This window comes from Lichenostomus cassidix, chromosome 27 (genome assembly GCF_008360975.1).
Source record: "Lichenostomus cassidix isolate B80296 chromosome 27, HeHo_3.0, whole genome shotgun sequence".
Taxonomy (NCBI): Eukaryota; Metazoa; Chordata; class Aves; order Passeriformes; family Meliphagidae; genus Lichenostomus; species Lichenostomus cassidix.
The window spans coordinates 4493443-4514944 of NC_139507.1; the positions used below are offsets into that span (position 1 = coordinate 4493443).

General features: G+C 33.2%; 2 protein-coding genes across 6 annotated transcripts in view; both read left to right on the top strand.

The window, feature by feature from the left end:
- Window positions 1-21502, top strand: part of LOC146426709 (importin subunit beta-1) — a 78409-nt gene that overhangs the window by 29886 nt on the left and 27021 nt on the right. The window lies entirely within an intron of this gene.
- On the top strand, window positions 596-21265 carry LOC146426711 (importin subunit beta-1-like). Its single transcript, XM_085083298.1, has 7 exons — window positions 596-613; window positions 6179-6385; window positions 8987-9187; window positions 12963-13115; window positions 16011-16070; window positions 19163-19252; window positions 21128-21265. The coding sequence occupies exons 1-7, from the start codon at window positions 596-598 to the stop codon at window positions 21248-21250; spliced, it is 852 nt and encodes a 283-aa protein (XP_084939424.1). The 3' UTR covers window positions 21251-21265.

Sequence of the window (21502 nt, forward strand, 5' to 3'; positions counted from 1 at the left end):
AGCAGGAGCAGGAGCAGGAGGATGAAGCAGGAGCAGGAGGATGAAGCAGGAGCAGGAGGATGAGGATGAGGATGAAGCAGGAGCAGGAGCAGGAGGATGAAGCAGGAGCAGGAGGATGAAGCAGGAGCAGGAGGATGAGGATGAGGATGAAGCAGGAGCAGGAGCAGGAGGATGAAGCAGGAGCAGGAGGATGAAGCAGGAGCAGGAGGATGAGGATGAGGATGAAGCAGGAGCAGGAGCAGGAGGATGAAGCAGGAGCAGGAGGATGAAGCAGGAGCAGGAGGATGAGGATGAGGATGAAGCAGGAGCAGGAGCAGGAGGATGAAGCAGGAGCAGGAGGATGAAGCAGGAGCAGGAGGATGAGGATGAGGATGAAGCAGGAGCAGGAGCAGGAGGATGAAGCAGGAGCAGGAGGATGAAGCAGGAGCAGGAGGATGAGGATGAGGATGAAGCAGGAGCAGGAGCAGGAGGATGAAGCAGGAGCAGGAGGATGAAGCAGGAGCAGGAGGATGAGGATGAGGATGAAGCAGAGGATGAAGATGAGGATGAAGGCAGGAGCAGGAGGATGAGGATGAGGATGAAGCAGAGGATGAGGATGAGGAAGAAGCAGGATGTGAGGCTGAAGAGCTCAGTCTTTCCCACCCCAGGATTGCTCCCTAGCTGGGAAGAGCTCTCCCAGCTCCTCCTGCTCTTCCTCCTCATCCTCTTCCTCCTCCTCCTCACACCTCATTTATTATCCCTTTTGATCAATTTATCTCCTTTTAAATCAATTTATCTCTTTTTAATCAATTTACCCCCTTTTGATCAATTTATCCCCTTAAATCAATTTATCCCCTTTTTCATCAATTTATCCCCTTTTAATCAATTTATCCCCTTAAATCAATTTATCTCATTTTAATCAATTTATCCCCTTTTAATCAATTTATCCCCTTTTGATCAATTTATCCCCTTAAATCAATTTATCCCCTTAAATCAATTTATCCCCTTTTGATCAATTTATCTCATTTTGATCAATTTATCCCATTTTAATCAATTTATCTCCTTCTAATCAATTTATCCCCTTTTAATCAATTTATCCCCTTAAATCAATTTATCCCTTTTAATCAATTTATCTCATTTTAATCAATTTATCCCCTTAAATCAATTTATCCCCTTAAATCAATTTATCCCCTTTTAATCAATTTTTATCCCATTTTAATCAATTTTTATCCCATTTCTAACCCAAAATCCTCCCAAAAAAATCCAATTTTTCCTCTCCAATTCGGGATTTCCTAGTTGGGAACTCCTTCTGGTTCCTCCCTGGTGATAAAATCAGAATTTAAATCGTGAGGGATTTGAAGTGATTCAATATTTTGTAAGATTTGCATTAAATTGGAATTATTTTTAATTCTTTGCACACTTAAAAATAATTAAAATTATTTTTAATTCTTCAACTCACCCCTTGGAGTTTTTTTCCCATTTTTTTGACCCCAAATTCTGCTGTTGAATTTAAATTAAAAACTCGAATTAAAAACTCAAAAACTCGAATTAAAAACTCGAATTAAAAACTCGAATTAAAAACTCGAATTAAAAACTCAAATTAAAAACTCAAATTAATTTTAACGTTGGAAATGTGAAATCCAAGAGTTGTTTGTTGAACTTTTGAATGTTGGTTTAGTTTTAAAAATTGGGTTTTGATGTCCCAAAATCTTTTAGAAAATTAATTTTTTTAAAATGAAATTTATTTATTATTAAATTTTTTAAGTTAAATTATTTTAGAATAATTTAATTTTTTAATTAAATTTTTATTATTAAATTTTTTAAGTTAAATTATTTTAGAATAATTTAATTTTAATTAAATTTTTATTATTAAATTTTTTTATAATTAAATTATTTTATAATAATTTAATTTTTAAGTTAAATTATTTATCATTAAATTTTTAAAATTAAATTATTTTAGAATAATTTAATTTTTAAAATTAAATTATTTATCATTAAAATTTTTTAAAATTAAATTATTTTAGAATAATTTAATTTTTTAATTAAATTACTTATTTATTATTAAATTTTTAAAAATTAAATTATTTTAGAATAATTTAATTTTTTAATTAAATTATTTATTATTAAATTTTTTTTTAAATTTAATTATTTTAGAATAATTTAATTTTTTAGTTAAATTTATTTATTATTAAATTTTTTAAAAATTAAATTATTTTAGAATAATTTAATTTTTTAAAATTAAATTATTTATTATTAATTTTTTTGTAATTAAATTATTTTAGAATAATTTAATTTTTTTTTAAAGATGTATTTTAAGAGATTTTAAAGAGATTCTAGAAATGGATTTATTGTGATTATAAATTGAATATTTTCAGGAAAATCCCATTTTTTCCTCCATGTGAAAAAGTTTGGAAACTCAGGAAAGTTTTCTGAGCAAAAAGGCAGAAAAATAAAAAAAAACTTCAGCTGAGAGTTGAGTTCAGAGAAACCTCTGAAACGCCAAAAAATTCAGAAAAATTAAAATTATAAAAAGTTTTCTATCATAAAAATATAAAATATTAAAAATTATAAAAAATTATAAAAATTATAAAAATTATAAAAAATTATAAAAATGATAAAAAATTAAGGGTTTAGCAGAAGAAGTGGCAGAAATGTCAGGAGGTTTTATGGGAATATTGGTGAATTTTTGGGGGAAATAATCCTAATTTTGGGGAGTTTATTGTCATTTTGAGGGAAATAATCATCATTTTGGGGGAATAATCCTAATTTTGGGGAGTTTATTGTCATTTTTGAGGGAAATAATCCTAATTTTGGGGGAATAATCCTAATTTTGGGGAGTTTATTGTCATTTTTGAGGGAAATCATCATATTTTTGGGAGGTTTATTGTCATTTTTGAGGGAAATAATCCTAATTTTGGGGAGTTTATTGTCATTTTTGAGAGAAATAATCCTAATTTTGGGGGTTTATTGTCATTTTTGAGGGAAATAATCCTAATTTTGGGGGAATAATCATAATTTTGGGGAGTTTCTTGTCATTTTTGAGGGAAATAATCCTATTTTGGAGGAATAATCATATTTTTGGGGAGTTTATTGTCAATTTTGAGGGAAATAATCCTCATTTTGGGGGAATAATCCTAATTTTGGGGAGTTTATTGTCATTTTTGAGGGAAATAATCATAATTTTGGGGAGTTTATTGTCATTTTTGAGGGAAATCATCATAATTTTGGGGGAATAATCATAATTTTGGGGAGTTTATTGTCATTTTTGAGTGAAATAATCATAATTTTGGAGGAATAATCATATTTTTTGGGGGTTTATTGTCATTTTTGAGGGAAATCATCATCATTTTGGGGGAATAATCCTGATTTTGAGGGTGATAATCATATTTTTGGGGAGTTAATTGTCATTTTGAGAGAGATAATCCTGATTTTGGGAGAGTTCATCATGGTTTTGAGGTGGATAATCGTATTTTTGGGGGGAATAATCATATTTTTGGGGGGGTTTATTGTCATTTTGAGAGAGATAATCATCATTTTGGGGGGTTTATTGTAATTTTGAGAGAGATAATCATAATTTTGAGGGTGATAATCATAATTTTGGGGAGTTAATTGTAATTTTGAGAGAGTTAATCCTGATTTTGGGAGAGTTCATCATCATGTGGAGGGGGAATAATCACATTTTTGGGGTGATAATCCTAATTTTGAGGGGGATAATCATCATTTTTTGGAGTTAATTGTCATTTTGAGAGAGATAATCCTGATTTTGGGAGAGTTCATCATCATTTTGAGAGGGATAATCGTATTTTTGGGTGGTTAATTGTAATTTTGAGGGAGATAATCATCATTTTGAGGGAAATAATCATCATTTTGGGGGGTTAATTGTCATTTGGAGGGAGATAATCATGATTTTGGGGGGATAATTTTCATTTTGAGAGAGATAATTGTGATTCTGGGGGATTAATCATGATTTTGGGGGAATAATCATCATTTTGAGGGAAATAATCATCATTTTGAGGGGGATAATCATAATTTTGAGGGGGATAATCATAATTTTGGGGGGTTAATTGTAATTTTGAGAGAGATAATCATAATTTTAAGAAGGATAATCATGATTTTGGGGTGATAATCATAATTTTGGGGGATTAATCATCATTTTGAGGGGAATAATCATAATTTTGAGGGAAATAATCATCATTTTGGGATGATAATCATCATTTTTAGGGAGATAATGCCCAAAAAAATATGATTAATTGTTATTTTGAGAGAAATAATCATGATTTTGGGAGAATTCATCATAATTTTGGGGTGATAATCCTAATTTTGAGGGGGATAATCATGATTTTGGTTGGTTAATTGTAATTTTGAGGGTGATAATCATCATTTTGAGGGTGAGAATCATCATTTTGGGGTAATAATCATAATTTTGGGGAGTTAATTGTCATTTTTAGGGAGATAACGCCCCAAAAAATATGATTAATTGTTATTCTGAGAGAAATAATCATGATTTTGGGAGAGTTCATCATAATTTTGAGGGGGAATAATCCTAATTTTGGGGTGATAATCATAATTTTGGGGGGGATAACCATAATTTTGAGGGAAATAATCATCATTTTGGGGTGATAATTGTCATTTTTAGGGAGATAACGCCCTAAAAAAATATGATTAATTGTCATTTTGAGACAGATAATCATGATTTTGGGGGAATTCATCATAATTTTGGGGTGATAATCATCATTTTGGGGGGATTAATCATCATTTCGAGGGTGATAATCATCATTTTGAAGGAAATAATCATCATTTTGGTGTGATAATCATCATTTTGAGGGAAATAATCATAATTTTGAGGGAAATAATCATCATTTTGGGGAGTTAATCGTCATTTTTAGGGAGATAACGCCCCAAAAAAATATGATTAATTGTTATTTTGAGAGAAATAATCATGATTTTGGGGGAGTTCACCATCATTTTGGGGGTGATAATCCTAATTTTGGGGTGATAATCCTAATTTTGGGGTGATAATCACCATCCCGACCCTCTCAGACCAACCCCAAATCCCAATTTCATTTTCCTCACCCTAATCCAACCCTAAAAACCCCAAAACCCCAACCAGGGAAATCCTCCAATTCCCACCAGAAAAATCCCAATTTTTCCCCTAAAAACCCATTAATTCCAAAAAATCCCAAGGGCAGGGAAGGGTTTGTGGGGTTTTTGTGGTGTTTTTATGGGATTTTTGTGGGTTTTTTGTGGTGTTTTTGTGGGATTTTTGTGGGTTTTTGTGGGTTTTGTGGGGTTTTTGTGGGATTTTGTGGGTTTTTCTGGGGTTTTTGTGGGTTTTTATGGGTTTTTGGGGGTTTTTTGTGGGTTTTTTTTATGTTTTTGTGGTGGTTTTTTTGGGTTTTTGTAGGATTTGTTGGGGTTTTTGGGTTTTCTGGGTTTTTTCTGGGGTTTTTTGGGGTTTTTGTGAGGTTTTTGTAGGATTTTTAGGGTTCTTATGGGGTTTTTGCAGGATTTTTGAGGGTTTTTGCAAGGTTTTTATGGGGGTTTTTGTGAGGTTTTTGCAAGATTTTTATGGGGTTTTTATAGGATTTTTAGGGTTTTTATGGGGTTTTTTTGTAGAATCTGTAGGATTTCTGTGGTTCTGTGGGGTTTTTGTAGGATTTGTAGGGTTTTTCTGGGGTTTTTTGGTGGCTTTTTGTGGGTTTTTTAATGGGATTTATGGCTTTTTGTGGGATTTTTGTGGGGTTTTTGTAGGTTTTGTGGGGTTCTGTGGGGTGTTTGTGGGGTTTGTGAGGTTCTCAGGGGTTTTTGTGGGCTTTTTGTAGCTTTTTGCACGATTTTTATGGCTTTTTATGTGGTTCTTGCGAGGTTTTTGCATGATTTTTACAGCTTTTTGCAGGGTTTTTGTCGGCTTTGTAGGTTTTTATGGGGTTTTTATGTGGTTCTTGCGAGGTTTTTACACGATTTTTACAGCTTTTTGCCGGGTTTTTGTAGGCTTTGTCGGTTTTTATGGGGTTTTTTGTGGGTTCTTGTGAGGTTTTTACACGATTTTTACGGCTTTTTGCAGGGTTTTTGTAGGCTTTGTAGGTTTTTGTAGGTTTTTATGGGGTTCTTGTGAGGTTTTTACACGATTTTTACAGCTTTTTGCCGGGTTTTTGTCGGTTTTTATGGGGTTTTTTGTGGGTTCTGTGCTGTTCCCAAGGCTCTAACCCTCTTATCTCCCCAGCCGACCTTCCTGGTGGAGCTCTCCAAGGTGCTGGCCAACCCTGGGAACAGCCAGGTGGCTCGGGTGGCGGCAGGGCTGCAGATCAAGAACTCGCTCACCTCCAAGGATCCCGACATCAAGGCGCAGTACCAGCAGCGATGGCTCGCCATCGACGCCAACGCCCGCCGCGAGGTCAAGAACTTCGTAAGTCACGGAAAAACTTCGCGTTTTTCTGGGGAAATTCTGTGTTTTCTGGGTGGTTTGCCGTCTTTTCCAGGGAAATTCTGTGTTTTCTGGGTGGTTTGCCTTCTTTTCTGGGTGTTTTGCCTCTTTTTGGGGTGTTTTATCCTCGTTTTCCGGATGCTTTTCCTCGTTTTCTGGGTGGTTTTCCTTGTTTTCCGGGTGATTTTCCTCGTTTTCCGGGGAAATTCCGCGTTTTCTGGGTGGTTTGCCGTCTTTTCCGGGGAAATTCCGTGTTTTCCGGGTGTTTTTCCTTCTTGTTTGGATGGTTTTCCTTCTTTTCTGGGAGATTTTCCTCGTTTTCCGGGCAAATTCCTCCTCTTCCAGGTGATTTTCCTTGTTTTCTGGGTGATTTTCCTTGTTTTCCGGGGAAATTCCTTGTTTTCCGGGTGGTTTTCCTTCTTTTCCGGGCAAATTCCTCCTCTTCCAGGTGATTTTCCTTGTTTTCTGGGTGATTTTCCTTGTTTTCTGGGTGATTTTTCCTTGTTTTCTGGGGAAATTCCTTGTTCTCCCTGTGGTTTGCCTTGTTTTCTGGGTGGTTTTCCTCCTTTTCCAGGGAAATTCCTTCTTTTCCGGGTGTTTTTCCTCGTTTTCCGGGTGTTTTGCCTTCTTTTCTGGGTGGTTTTCCTTGTTTTCCGGGAAAATTCCTCCTTTTCCAGGTGGTTTTCCTCGTTTTCTGCGTGGCTTTCCTCGTTTTCCGGGGAAATTCCGCGTTTTCTGGGTGGTTTGCCTTGTTTTCTGGGTGGTTTTCCTTCTTTTCTGGGTGATTTTCCTTGTTTTTTGGGAAAATTCCTCATTTTCTGGGGGATTTTCCTTGTTTTCTGGGGAAATTCCGCGTTTTCTGGGTGTTTTTCCTTGTTTTCTGGGTGGTTTTCCTCCTTTTCTGGGTGTTTTTCCGTCTTTTCTGGGTGGTTTTACTTCTTTTCTGGGAGATTCTCCTCGTTTTCCGGGCAAATTCCTCCTTTCCCAGGTGTTTTTCCTTGTTTTCTGGGTGATTTTCCTTGTTTTCTGGGTGGTTTTCCTCCTTTTCTGGGAAAATTCCTCATTTTCCGGGTGGTTTTCCTTCTTTTCTGGGTGGTTTTCCTTCTTTTCTGGGTGGTTTTCCTTCTTTTCTGGGTGGTTTTCCTTGTTTTCCAGGAAAATTCCTTGTTTTCCGGGTGGTTTTCTTTGTTTTCTGGGTGTTTTTCCTTCTTTTTGGGCGTTTTTCCTCGTTTTCTGGGAAAATTCCTCATTTTCCAGGTGTTTTTCCTTCTTTCCTGGGTGGTTTTTCTTTTTTTCTGGGTGCTTATCCTCGTTTTCCCCTCCCTGATCCCAAATCCATCTCTGGGGACTCTTTTTCCTGCTGGATTTCCACGTCCTGCAGATTCTGGGCAACCAACCCCAACCAGAACCCCATTTTCTCACCCCAAAACACCCCCAAATCCATATTTTTCCCCTCCCTGTGTCTCCCAGGTTCTGCAGACTCTGGGCACAGAGACCTACCAGCCCAGCTCAGCATCTCAGTGCTTGGCTGAGATTTTTCCCAAATTTGTTCAATTTTTACCACTTTTCTTTGCCATGGGAGGAATCTAAACCCCAATTTGTTTGATTTTCTTTATTCAACTTTTGCCATTTTCCTTTGCCATGGGAGGAACTGTTTGGGGTGAAATTAAAATCCAGTTTGTTCAACTTCTGCCATGGGAGGAATCATTTTGGAGGAATTGTTTGGGGTGAATTTAAATTCCAATTTGTCCAACTTCTGCCACTTTCCTTTGCCATGGGAAGAATTGTTTGGGAGGAATTAAATCCCAATTTGTTCAACATTTACCACTTCCCTTTGCCATGGGAGGAACTGTTTGGGGTGAAATTAAACCCTGATTGAATTTTCCTCCCTTTCTCATGGGAAGAATTCCATGCAAGGAGCTCAACCAGCCCCAACCAGAGCCCCCAAACCCCATTTTCCCATCCCAAAACCCCACAATTCCCCCAAAACAACCCCAAATCATATCTGGGGATTCTTTTTTCCCTCCCTGATCCCAAATCCATATCTGGGTACTCTCTTTCCCCTTCCTGATCCTTTCCCTGCTGGATTTCCAGGTTCTGCAGATTCTGGGCAACCAGAAACCCCAAACCCCATTTTCCCATCCCAATTCCCCCAAAACATCCCCAAATCCATATTTTTCCCCTCCCTGTGTCTCCCAGGTTCTGCAGACTCTGGGCACAGAGACCTACCGGCCCAGCTCGGCGTCTCAGTGTGTCGCCGGCATCGCCTGCGCCGAGACTTTTGTCAAATTTGTTCAACTTTTGCCACTTTTCTTTGCCATGGGAAGAATTGTTTGGGAGGAATTGTTTGGGGTGAATTTAAATTCCAATTTGTCCAACTTTTGCCACTTCCCTTTGCCATGGGAGGAACTGTTTGGGGTGAATTTAAACCCTGATTGAATTTTCCTCCCTTTCTCATGGGAAGAATTCCATGCAAGGAGCTCAACCAACCCCAACCAGAACCCCAGTTTCCTATCCCAATTCCCCCAAAACACCCCCAAATCCATATTTTCCCCTCCCTGACCCTTTCCCTGTGTCTCCCAGGTTCTGCAGACTCTGGGCACAGAGACCTACCGGCCCAGCTCGGCGTCCCAGTGCGTCGCCGGCATCGCCTGCGCCGAGATCCCCATGAACCAGTGGCCAGAGCTGATCCCCCAGCTGGTGGCCAACGTCACCAACCAGCACAGCACCGAGCACATGAAGGAGTCCACGCTCGAGGCCATCGGCTACATCTGCCAGGACATCGTGAGTGACGCTTTTTTGGGGGGTTTGGGGTGGGTTTGGTGGGTTTGGGGGGCGTTTTTCGGGGGGTTTGGGGGGTTTGGTGGGTTTTTTGGGGGGTTTGGGGTGGGTTTTTTGGGGTGTTTGGGGGGTTTGGGGCGGGTTTTGTGGGGGTTTTGGGGTGGGTTTGGGGGATTTGGGGTGGGTTTTGGGGGGGATTTGTTGGGTTGGAGTTTTGGGTTGGATTCTTTAGGTTGGACTTTTTTGGTTGGAATTTAGATTGAATTTTTGGGTTGGAATTTTTGGGTTTGTTGGGTTGAGTTTTAGGTTGGAGTTTTGGCTTGGATTGCTTAGATTGGACTTTTTTGGTTGGAATTTGGATTGAATTTTTGGGTTTTTTGGGTTGAGTATGTTGGGTTGGATTTTGGTTTGGATTCTTTAGATTGGACTTTTTTGGTTGGAATTTAGATTGAGGTTTTGGGTTGGATTTTTGGGTTTTTTGGGTTGAGTTTGTTGGGTTGGATTTGTTGGGTTGGGTTTTGGAGTTTTGGCTTGGATTGCTTAGATTGCCGTTTTTAGGTTGGAATTTAGATTGGGATTTTGAGTTGGATTTTTTGGGTTTGTTGGGTTGGAGTTTTGGGTTGGATTCTTTAGATTGGAGCTTTTTGGTTGAGTTTTTGGTTGAATTTTGGATTGGGGTTTTGGGTTGGATATGTTGAGTTTGTTAGGTTGGGTTTTGAGTTGAAGTTTGGTTTGGATTGCTTAGATTGGACTTTTTTGGTTGGAATTTAGGTGGAATTTTTGGGTTTGTTGGGTTGAGTGTTTTGGTTGGAATTTAGATTGGGATTTTGGGTTGGATTTCTTTAGATTGCACTTTTTTGGTTGGAATTTAGATTAAATTTTTGGGTTGGATATGTTGGGTTTGTTGGGTTGAGTTTTAGGTTGGAGTTTTGGCTTGGATTGCTTAGATTGGACTTTTTTGGTTGGAATTCAGACTGGGATTTTGAGTTGGATGTTTTGGGTTTATTGGGTTGAGTTTGTTGGGTTGGGTTTTGGGTTGGGTTTTGGGTTGAGTTTGTTGGGTTGGGTTTTGGGTTGGATTCTTTAGATTGGACCTTTTTGGTTGGAATTTAGATTAAATTTTTGGGTTGGAATTTTTGGGTTTGTTGGGTTGAGTTTTAGATTGGACGTTTTTGGCTTGGATTGCTTAGATTGGACTTTTTTGGTTGGAATTTAGATTGAATTTTTGGGTTGGATTTTTTGGTTGGAATTTAGATTGGGATTTTGGGTTGGATTCTTTAGGTTGGACTTTTTGGGTTGGAATTTAGATTGAATTTTTGGGTTGGAATTTTTGGCTTTGTTGGGTTGAGTTTGTTGGTTGGAGTTTGGATTGGGGTTTTGAGTTGGATTTTTTGGGTTTATTGGGTTGAAGTTTGGGTTGGACTCTTTAGATTGGACTTTCTTTGTTGGAATTTAGATTGAATTTTTGGGTTGGAATTTTTGGGTTTGTTGGGTTGAGTTTTGGCTTGGATTCTTTAGATTAGACTTTTTTGGTTGTGTTTTCGATTGGATTTTGGCTTGGATTGCTTAGATTGGACTTTTTTGGTTGGAATTTAGATTGGAGTTTTAGGTTGGATATTTGGGTTTTTTGGTTGGAGTTCGTTAGGTTGAGTTTTGGCTTGGATTCTTTAGATTGGAGTTTTTAGGTTGAATTTTGGATTAGGGTTTTGAGTTGGATTTTTTGGGTTTGTTGGGTTGGAGTTTTGGCTTGGATTGCTTAGATTGGACTTTTTTGGTTGGAATTTAGATTGGAATTTGGAGTTGGATGTTTTGGGTTTATTGGGTTGAAGTTTTGGGTTGGATTCTTTAGATTGGAGCTTTTTGGTTGAGTTTTTGGTTGGATTTTGGATTGGGGTTTTGAGTTGGAATTTTTGGGTTTGTTGGTTTGGGTTTTGGGTTGAGTTTTTTGGGTTGGAGTCTAGCTTGGATTCTTTAGATTGGACATTTTTTGGGGGGTTTTGGGTTGGATATTTTGGGTTTGTTAGGTTGGGTTTTGGGTTGGAGTTTTGGCTTGGATTGCTTAGATTGAACTTTTTTGGTTGGAATTTGGATTGAATTTACAGGTTGGAATTTTTGGGCTTGTTGGGTTGAGTTTTGGCTTGGATTCTTTGGATTGAACTTTTTGGTGGGAATTTGGATTGGGGTTTTGGGTTGGAATTTTTTGGTTTGTTGGTTTGGGTTTTGGGTTGAGTTTTTTGGTTGGAGTTTAGCTTGGATTCTTTAGATTGGACTCTTGTTTGGAATTTAGATTGGGATTTTTTGGGTTTGTTGGGTTGGAGTTTTGGTTTGGATTCTTTAGATTGGAGGTTTTAGGTTGAATTTTGGATTGGGATTTTGGGTTGGATTTTTTGGGTTGGGTTGGGTTTTGGGTTGGAGTTTTGGCTTGAATTGCTTAGATTGGACTTTTTTTGGTTGGAATTTAGATTGGGATTTTGAGTTGGATTTTTGGGTTTATTGGGTTGAAGTTTGGTTTGGATTCTTTAGATTGGAGGTTTTAGGTTGAATTTTGGATTGGGGTTTTAAGTTGGATTTTTTGGGTTTGTTAGGTTGGGTTTTGGGTTGGAGTTTTGGCTTGGATTGCTTAGATTGGACTTTTTTTGGTTGGAATTTAGATTGGGATTTTGGCTTGGATTTTTGGGTTTGTTGGGTTGAGTTTGTTGAGTTGGGTTTTGCGTTGGAGTTTTAGCTTGGATTCTTTAGATGGGATTTTTTTGGTTGGATTTTGGATTGGGATTTGGGTTGGATATTTTGGGTTTGTTGGGTTGGAGTTTAGATGGAATTCTTTAGACATTTTTGTTGAATTTTGAGTTGGGTTTTGGGTTGGATTCTTTAGACTGGACTTCTTTGGATTGGGGTTTTGGTTGGATTTTGGTGTTTAGGGTTGATCAGGTTGGGTTTTGGTTTCAGTTTTTTGGGTTGGTTTTTCCCCCTTCTTTTCCTCCTTTTCTCTCTCCTTTCTTTCTCCTTTCTTTCTTTCTCCTTTCTTTCTTTCTCCTTCCTTTCTTTCTCCTTCCTTTCTTTCTCCTTCCTTTCTTTCTCCTTTCTTTCTCCTTTCTTTCTCCTTTCTTTCTCCTTTCTTTCTCCTTTCTTTCTCCTTTCTTTCTCCTTTCTTTCTCCTTTCTTTCTCCTTTCTTTCCCCTTTCTTTCCCCTTTCTTTCCCCTTTCTTTCCCCTTTCTTTCCCCTTTCTTTCCCCTTTCTTTCCCCTTCTTTCCCCTTCTTTCCCCTTCTTTCCCTTTCTTTCCCCTTCTTTCCCCTTCTTTCCCTTTCTCCCCTTTCTTTCTCCCTTCTCCTTTCTTTCCCCTTTCTTTCCCCTTTCTTTCCTTTCTCTCCTTTCTTTCTCCTTTCTTTCCCCTTTCTTTCCCCTTTCTTTCCCCTTTCTTTCCCCTTTCTTTCCCCTTTCTTTCCCCTTTCTTTCCCCTTTCTTTCCCCTTTCTTTCCCCTTTCTTTCCCCTTTCTTTCCCCTTTTCTCTTCTCCTCTTCATCTTTCTCTTTTCTTCTATTATTTTTCTCCTTGTTTCTCCTTTTTTTCTTTTTCTTTTTTCTTTTTTTTCCTTCTTTTTTCTCCTTTTTTTTCTCCTTCCTTTTTCTCCTCCTTGTTTTTCTCCTTCCTTTTTCCCCTTTTTCCTTCTATTTTCCTTCTATTTCCCCTTTTTTTTTCTTTTTTTCCCCTTTTTTTCCTTTTTTCTTCTTCCCTTTTTTTTAAAAAAATTTTTATTTTTTTAATTTTTTCCCCGCCAGGACCCCGAGCAGCTGCAGGACAAGTCCAACGAGATCCTGACTGCCATCATCCAGGGCATGAGGAAGGAGGAGCCGAGCAACAACGTGAAGCTGGCAGCGACCAACGCGCTGCTCAACTCACTGGAGTTCACCAAAGCCAACTTCGACAAGGAGGTGACATAAAAAATGGGGAAAAATGAAAATTTTGGGGAAAAAAACTTCAGAAAAAATAAAACCTTTGGGTCACTGGCAGCGACCAACGCGCTGCTCAACTCCCTCGAGTTCACCAAAGCCAACTTCGACAAGGAGGTGACATAAAAAATGGGGAAAAATGAAAATTTTGGGGAAAAAACTTTGGAAAAAATGAAACCTTTGGGTCACTGGCAGCGACCAACGCGCTGCTCAACTCCCTCGAGTTCACCAAAGCCAACTTCGACAAGGAGGTGACATAAAAAATGGGGAAAAATAGAAAAATTGGGGGAAAAAATGAAAATTTTGGGGAAAAAACTTCGGAAAAAATAAAAATTTTGGGTCACTGGCAGCGACCAACGCGCTGCTCAACTCCCTCGAGTTCACCAAAGCCAACTTCGACAAGGAGGTCAGAGTTGGGGAAATGAAAATGGGGAAAAAATTAAAAATTCTGGAGGGAAAAAGTTTGGGAAAAATGAAAATTTTGGGAAAAAGTTTGGGGGAAAATTAAAAATTTGGGGGAAAAAAATTGGGAAAAATGAAAATTTTGGGAAAAAAATTGGGGAAAAATTAAATTTTGGGAAAAAATTGGGGAAAAATGAAAATTTTGGGGGAAAAAATTGGGGAAAAATGAAAGTTTGGGGGAAAAAACTTCAGGGAAAAATGAAAGTTTTGGAGGAAAAGACTTCGGGGAAAAAGGAAAATTTTGGGGGGAAAAAATTGGGGAAAAATAAACATTTGGGACAAAAATGAAAATTTTGGGGAAAGAAAGTTTGGGGAAAAAAACTGGGGGAAAAACCTTTGGGTCACTGGCAGCGACCAACGCTCTGCTCAACTCACTGGAGTTCACCAAAGCCAACTTCGACAAGGAGGTGACAGGAAAATGGGGAAAATAGAAAAATTTGGGGAAAAAATGGGAAAAAAATGAAAATTTTGGGGAAAAAAAAAATTTTGAGGGAAAAAAGTTCAGGGAAAAATTAAAATTTTGGGAAAAAATAAAATTTTGGGGAAAAAGTTTAGGGAAAAATGAAAATTTCGGGAAAAAATAAAATTTTGGGGGAAAAAGTTTGGGGAAAAAATAAAAATTTTGGGTAAAAAGCTTTGGGTCACTGGCAGCGACCAACGCTCTGCTCAACTCCCTCGAGTTCACCAAAGCCAACTTCGACAAGGAGGTGACAGGAAAATTTGGGGAAAATGAAAATTTTGGGGGAAAAAAGTTTGGGGAAAAATAAAAAGTTTGGGGGAAAAAAGTTTGGAGAAAAATTAGAAATTTTGGGGGAAAAAAGTTTGGAGAAAAATTTTGGGGGAAAAAAATTGGGGAAAAATTAAAAATTTTGGGGGAAAAAATTGGGGAAAAATGAAAATTTTGGGGGAAAAAAATTTGGGGAAAAAAGCTTTGGGAAAAAATAACCTTTTGGAAAAAATTTTGGAAAAACTTAGGGGAAAAAAAAAATTGGGAAATACTTTGGAAAAAATAAAAACTTGGGGGGAAAAAGCTTTGGAATAAAAGCTTTGGGAAAAAATAAAAACTTTGGGAAAAAACTGTGGAAAAAAAAATTTCGGAAAAAATAAAAACTTCGGAAATAAAAGCTTTGGAAAGAAATAAAGACTTTGGGAAAAAAAACTTTGAGAAAAAAACTGGAAAACAAACTTTGGGAAAAAAATTGGGAAAAAATAAAAACTTTGGGAAGAAAAAAAGTTTGGGAAAAAGCTTTAGGAAAAACTTTGGGAAAAATAAAAACTTTGGGAAAAAATAAAAACTGAAAAAATAAAAACTTTGGGGAAAAAATAAAAACTTTGGGAAAAATAAAAACTTTGGGAAAAAATAAAAACTTTGGGAAAAAAACTTGGGAAAAAATAAAAACTTTGGAAAAAAAAACTTTGGGGGGAAAAAAAAAACTTCAAGGAAAAATAAAAACTTTGGGGAAGAAAAAACTTTTGGAAAAAAACAAAAACTTCAAGAAAAAAAGAAAAACTTCGGAAAAAGAACTTTGGAATTTTGGAAAAAAAAGAAAAACTTTTGGGGAAAAAATCAAACCTCTGGGCTGAGCTGAATCCCTGGTCAGTGATGAACTCTCATGCACCACGCTGAGTTTTGATGGATAAATTCTGTAAAATCTGAGACTGAGAGATTCAGCTTTTCATCTGGGATATCCTGGAATTTGGGAATCTTCAGGGGAGAGGAAATGGTGAATTTTTCCCCTTTTTTTCCCCTTTTTTTCCCCTTTTTTCCCCTTTTTTTCCCCTTTTTTTCCCCTTTTTTTCCCCTTTTTTTCCCCTTTTTTTCCCCTTTTTTTCCCCTTTTTTTCCCCTTTTTTCCCCCATTTTTTCCCCTTTTTTACCCCTTTTTTCCCCCTTTTTTCCCTTTCCCCTTTTTTCCTTTTCCCCTTTTTTCTCTTTCCCCTTTTTTCCCCTTTCTTTCCCCTTTCTTTCCCCTTTCTTTCCCCTTTTTTCCCCCTTTTTTCCCCCTTTTTATTTATATTTTAAACCATTAAATAAATCCATGAGCAGAAATCCATGGATTTATTCAGTTATTTATTTCTTTTATATCTTTATTTAATCTCTTCCTACCAAATCATGAATATCCACCGAAAAATTCACTTCCTGCCTTGAGTTTGCTTGAAGAAAATGCTGAAATAATTCAGGGAAAAGCAAAAATTTTAATTTTTTGGAGTTTTTCTGTGTCTTTATCTTGACCAACCTCGAAATGAAAACTCAAAATTCCCATTTTGAGCAAGAAAAAAATCCCATTTTTGGGGAAAAATGGTTTAAAATGATCAGGAAATTCCAGTTTTTCATCCTCCTGCCCTGGAAAATCTTTTAAAAACTCAAATTCTTTTTTAAATCACTTTTAATTTCCTTTATTTCTCTTTTTTTCAGTCTGAAAGGCACTTTATTATGCAAGTAGTCTGTGAAGCCACACAGTGTCCTGACACCAGGGTGAGCCAGAAATTAGATTATTATTATTATTTATTATTATTAATTATTAATTATTATTATATTTATTATTGTTATTACCTCTTTTATTATTATCCTCATCATCATCATTATTACTGTCATTATTATCATTATTATATTTTATTAGTAGTAAACTATAATAAATTTATTGGTTTTTTATTGTTATTAAATTATAATGGTAAAAATTGGTGTTTTATTTATTATTGGTATATAAATAAATCAAATATTGGTGGTTTATTATTATTAAATTTTAATAAATTTATTGGGTTTTTTATTATATTTAGTATATTGTTATTCTCATTAATATTTGGACATTATAGTATAGTGCATGTTAGTATAACTTAATGATATATTATAGTTTATAATATAATTTATAGTGTGTATTATAATTTATAATGTATATTATTTGTGTATATTTCTGTTATAATACTCATTTCAGGTAATGTTATTGATTTAATTAATCACAATTTATTTGTGATTAATATTGATTTAATTAATCACAATTTATTTGTGATTAATATTGATTTAATTAATCACAATTTATTTGTGATTAATATTGATTTAATTAATCACAATTTATATTGTCATTTAATATGTTATATTGTAGTGTTTATCGTATTATAATTTAATTGATATTAGAATGTTAATAGCTGCAATGAATTATTATATATATTATATACATATATACATATATATTATACAGAAAAAAATCTAAATAATAAATTAATAAATATTAATTCAATTATAATAGAATAGAAATTATTATTAAGAATAGTATAATAAAGCCCTCATCATCATCATCATTATTGTGGATGTTATCATTATGTTATTATTATTATTAAATTATAATAAATTTATTGGTTTCCTTTATGATATTTAATATGTTATTCTAATTTATATTTATATCATTATAATATAATGCATATTATTGTATATTAATAATACATATTTGTATTCTTACATATATATAATAGTATCTATTATATAATATATATGTATATTATATTTATATTATATATATTATATTTATTTACATCCATCATATATAAATATATGTATTTATATTTCTAATATATACATATTTATGCTTATTTATAGTCATAATTTGGATTACTTTTATACATTTCTATTGTTATAATACTAATATTGATTTCCATTATTCATGTAACTAATAGCTATTAATCTATAGCATTATAATGTAATATATTATTTATATTATATATATTTATACTTCTTTATATTCATAATTTAGATTATTCATATAATATAATATATTATCTATATTATATATATTTATACTTATTTATATTCATAATTTAGATTATTTATATAATATATTATATTATCTATATTATATATATTTATACTTCTTTATATTCATAATTTAGATTGTTTATATAATATAATATAATATATTATTCTATATTATATATATTTATACTTCTTTATATTCATAATTTAGATTGTTTATATAATATAATATAATGTCTATATTATATATATTTATACTTCTTTATATTCATAATTTAGATTGTTTATATAATATAATATAATGTCTATATTATTTATACTTCTTTATATTCATAATTTAGATTGTTTATATAATATAATATAATGTCTATATTATATATATTTATACTTCTTTATATTAATAATTTAGATTGTTTATATAATATAATATAATGTCTATATTATATATATTTATACTTTTTTATATTCATAATTTAGATTATTTATATTCTATACATTTCTATTATAATACTAATACTGATTTCCATTATTAATGTAATTAATAGCTGTTAATCTCCAGCATTATAATTTAATATATTATCTATTTACTAATTTATTTTCATAATTTAGATTACTTATATTCTATAAATTTCTATTGCTGTAATATTTATATTGATTATAATATTGATTATAATACTAATATTCTCTTATTGATTTACATTATTAATGTAACTGATAGCTGTTAATCTCTAGAATTATAATTCAACAAATTACATTAATTTATATTATTTACACTGTAATTAATTTTATTATAACAGCAACAGCTCCAGTAAATTGCATTCTATAGTTATGTTTACATCCATAAAAATTAACAAATGTTGATATAAATTATTAAATATTAATTGAATGCTAATAAAACAGGAATTATTAATTACAATAATGTGATTTCAGGTGCGAGTGGCTGAACCTGGTGAAGATCAAATATTAATTGAATGCTAATAAAATAGGAATTATTAATTGAAATAATGTGATTTCAGGTGCGAGTGGCTGAACCTGGTGCAGATCAAATATTAATTGAATGCTAATAAAACAGGAATTATTAATTACAATAATGTGAATTTCAGGTGCGAGTGGCTGAACCTGGTGAAGATCAAATATGAATAGAATGCTAATAAAATAAGAATTATTAATTACAATAATGTGAATTTCAGGTGCGAGTGGCTGAACCTGGTGAAGATCAAAGATTAATTGAATGCTAATAAAACAGGAATTATTAATTGAAATAATAATGTGAATTTCAGGTGCGAGTGGCTGAACCTGGTGAAGATCAAATATTAATGTAATGCTAATAAAACAGGAATTATTAATTGAAATAATAATGTGATTTCAGGTGCGAGTGGCTGCCCTGCAGAACCTGGTGAAGATCAAATATTAATAGAATGCTAATAAAACAGGAATTATTAATTACAATAATGTGATTTCAGGTGCGAGTGGCTGAACCTGGTGAAGATCAAAGATTAATTTAATGTTAATAAAACAGGAATTATTAATTACAATAATGTGATTTCAGGTGCGAGTGGCTGCCCTGCAGAACCTGGTGAAGATCAAATATTAATTGAATGCTAATAAAATAGGAATTATTAATTACAATAATGTGATTTCAGGTGCGAGTGGCTGCCCTGCAGAACCTGGTGAAGATCAAATATTAATTTAATGCTAATAAAATAAGAATTATTAATTACAATAATGTGATTTCAGGTGCGAGTGGCTGAACCTGGTGAAGATCAAATATTAATAGAATGCTAATAAAACAGGAATTATTAATTACAATAATGTGATTTCAGGTGCGAGTGGCTGCCCTGCAGAACCTGGTGAAGATCATGTCTCTGTATTACCAGTACATGGAGACCTACATGGGCCCTGCTCTCTTTGCTGTGAGTATTTAGTTATATTGAATTTATTTCTATTTAATTCTATTTAATTCTATTTATTTTTTTTACATTTACATATATTTAATTGTATTTATAGTTCTCACTTCTATTGCTCTGATTTTCCCCAGTTTGTATTTATATTTCCAGTATTTTTGTCTGATCTCCATTTTATATTTCATTATATTTATTTATTTTTGTTTATATATTATTTTATATTTATTTATGTATTTATTTATGTATTTGTTTATATACTCATATATATTTATATATAATTACATTTAATTGTATTTACAGTTCTCACTTCTATCGCTCTGATTTTCCCCTGTTCGTATTTATATTTCTCATATTTTTGTCTGATCTCTGTTTTATATTGAATTATATTTATATTTTTATATATATATTATATTTATTTATATTTTTTGCTTATATATTTATATTTATATATTTTTATATATTTATATTTCTCGTATTTCTGTCTGATCTCCCTCTGTTTTGTATTTAATTATATTTGTATATTTTTATTGATATATTATGTATTTTTATATATTATATGTTTTATATTTAATGATATTTACAGTTCTCACTCCTATTGCTCTGCTTTTCCCCAGTTCGTATTTATATTTCTGATATTTCTGTCTGATCTCCTTCTGTTTTATATTTAGTTATATTTATATATATTTTATGTTTATTTATATATTATATTTTTTATATATTTTATGTATAGATTTGTATTTATATATTTTTATATGTTTATATTTCTCACTTCTATTGCTCTGCTTTTCCCCATTTGTATTTATATTTCTCATATTTTTGTCTGATCTCCCTGTTTTATATTTAATTATATTTGTATGTTTTTATTTATTTTTTATATATTTATATATTAATGTATATGCTTATTTATATTTTTTCCTATATTTATATTTTTTATATTTAATTATATTTATAGTTCTCCCTTCTATTGCTCTGCTTTTCCCCCATTTGTATTGATATTTCTCATATTTTCTCTGATCTCCCTCTGTTGTATATTTATATATTTTTATTTATATATTTATATATTTATTTTATATTTATTTATATGTTTTACTTGCTTATATATCTTACTTATATATTTATATTTATATATTTTTATATTTGTATTGTTTACATTTAATTATAGTTCTCACTTCTATATATTCTATATATTCTCACCCTGTTTGTATTGATATTTCTCATATTTATTCCTTTAATCTCTTTCTATTTATATTGATATTTCCCATATTTATTTCTCTAGTTTATATTTACATTTCTCACATTTATTCCTCTAATCTCTTTCTATTTATATTGGTATTTCCCATATTTATTTCTCTGGTTTATGTTTATATTTATATTTATATATTTCTCACATTTATTCCTCTAATCTCCCTATTTATATTGATATTTCCCATATTTATTTCTCTGGTTTATATTTATATTTATATTTAAATTTAAATTTATATTTATATTTTCTCACATTTATTTTTCTAATCTCTCTATTTATATTGATATTTCCCATATTTATTTCCCTAGTTTATATTTATACTTATATTTCTCACATTTATTCCTTTAATCTCTCTATTTATATTGATATTTCCCATATTTATTTCTCTAGTTCATCAGATTATTTTAAATTTTCAAACCCAATAACTCCAATTCCACCCAATCCAGCATCTCCTCCAAAACCCAGGATATATCCCAGCAGGGAAAAACCCCAAAAATGGGATTTTTTTCCCCATTTTTGTCCCCAGATCACGATTGAAGCCATGAAAAGTGACACAGACGAGGTGGCTCTGCAGGGATATATTAGATATATTAGATATAAACCCCAAAAATGTGAATTTTTTCACCATTTTTTGTCCCCAGATCACCATTGAAGCCATGAAGAGTGACATAGACGAGGATATATTCATATTGGATATATTCCTATTGGATAAATCCCAAAAATGTGAATTTTTTCACCATTTTTTGTCCCCAGATCACCATTGAAGCCATGAAGAGTGACATAGACGAGGATATATTCATATTGGATATATTCCTATTGGATAAATCCCAAAAATGTGAATTTTTTCACCATTTTTTGTCCCCAGATCACCATTGAAGCCATGAAGAGTGACATAGACGAGGATATATTCATATTGGATATATTCCTATTGGATAAATCCCAAAAATGTGAATTTTTTCACCATTTTTTGTCCCCAGATCACCATTGAAGCCATGAAGAGTGACATAGACGAGGAT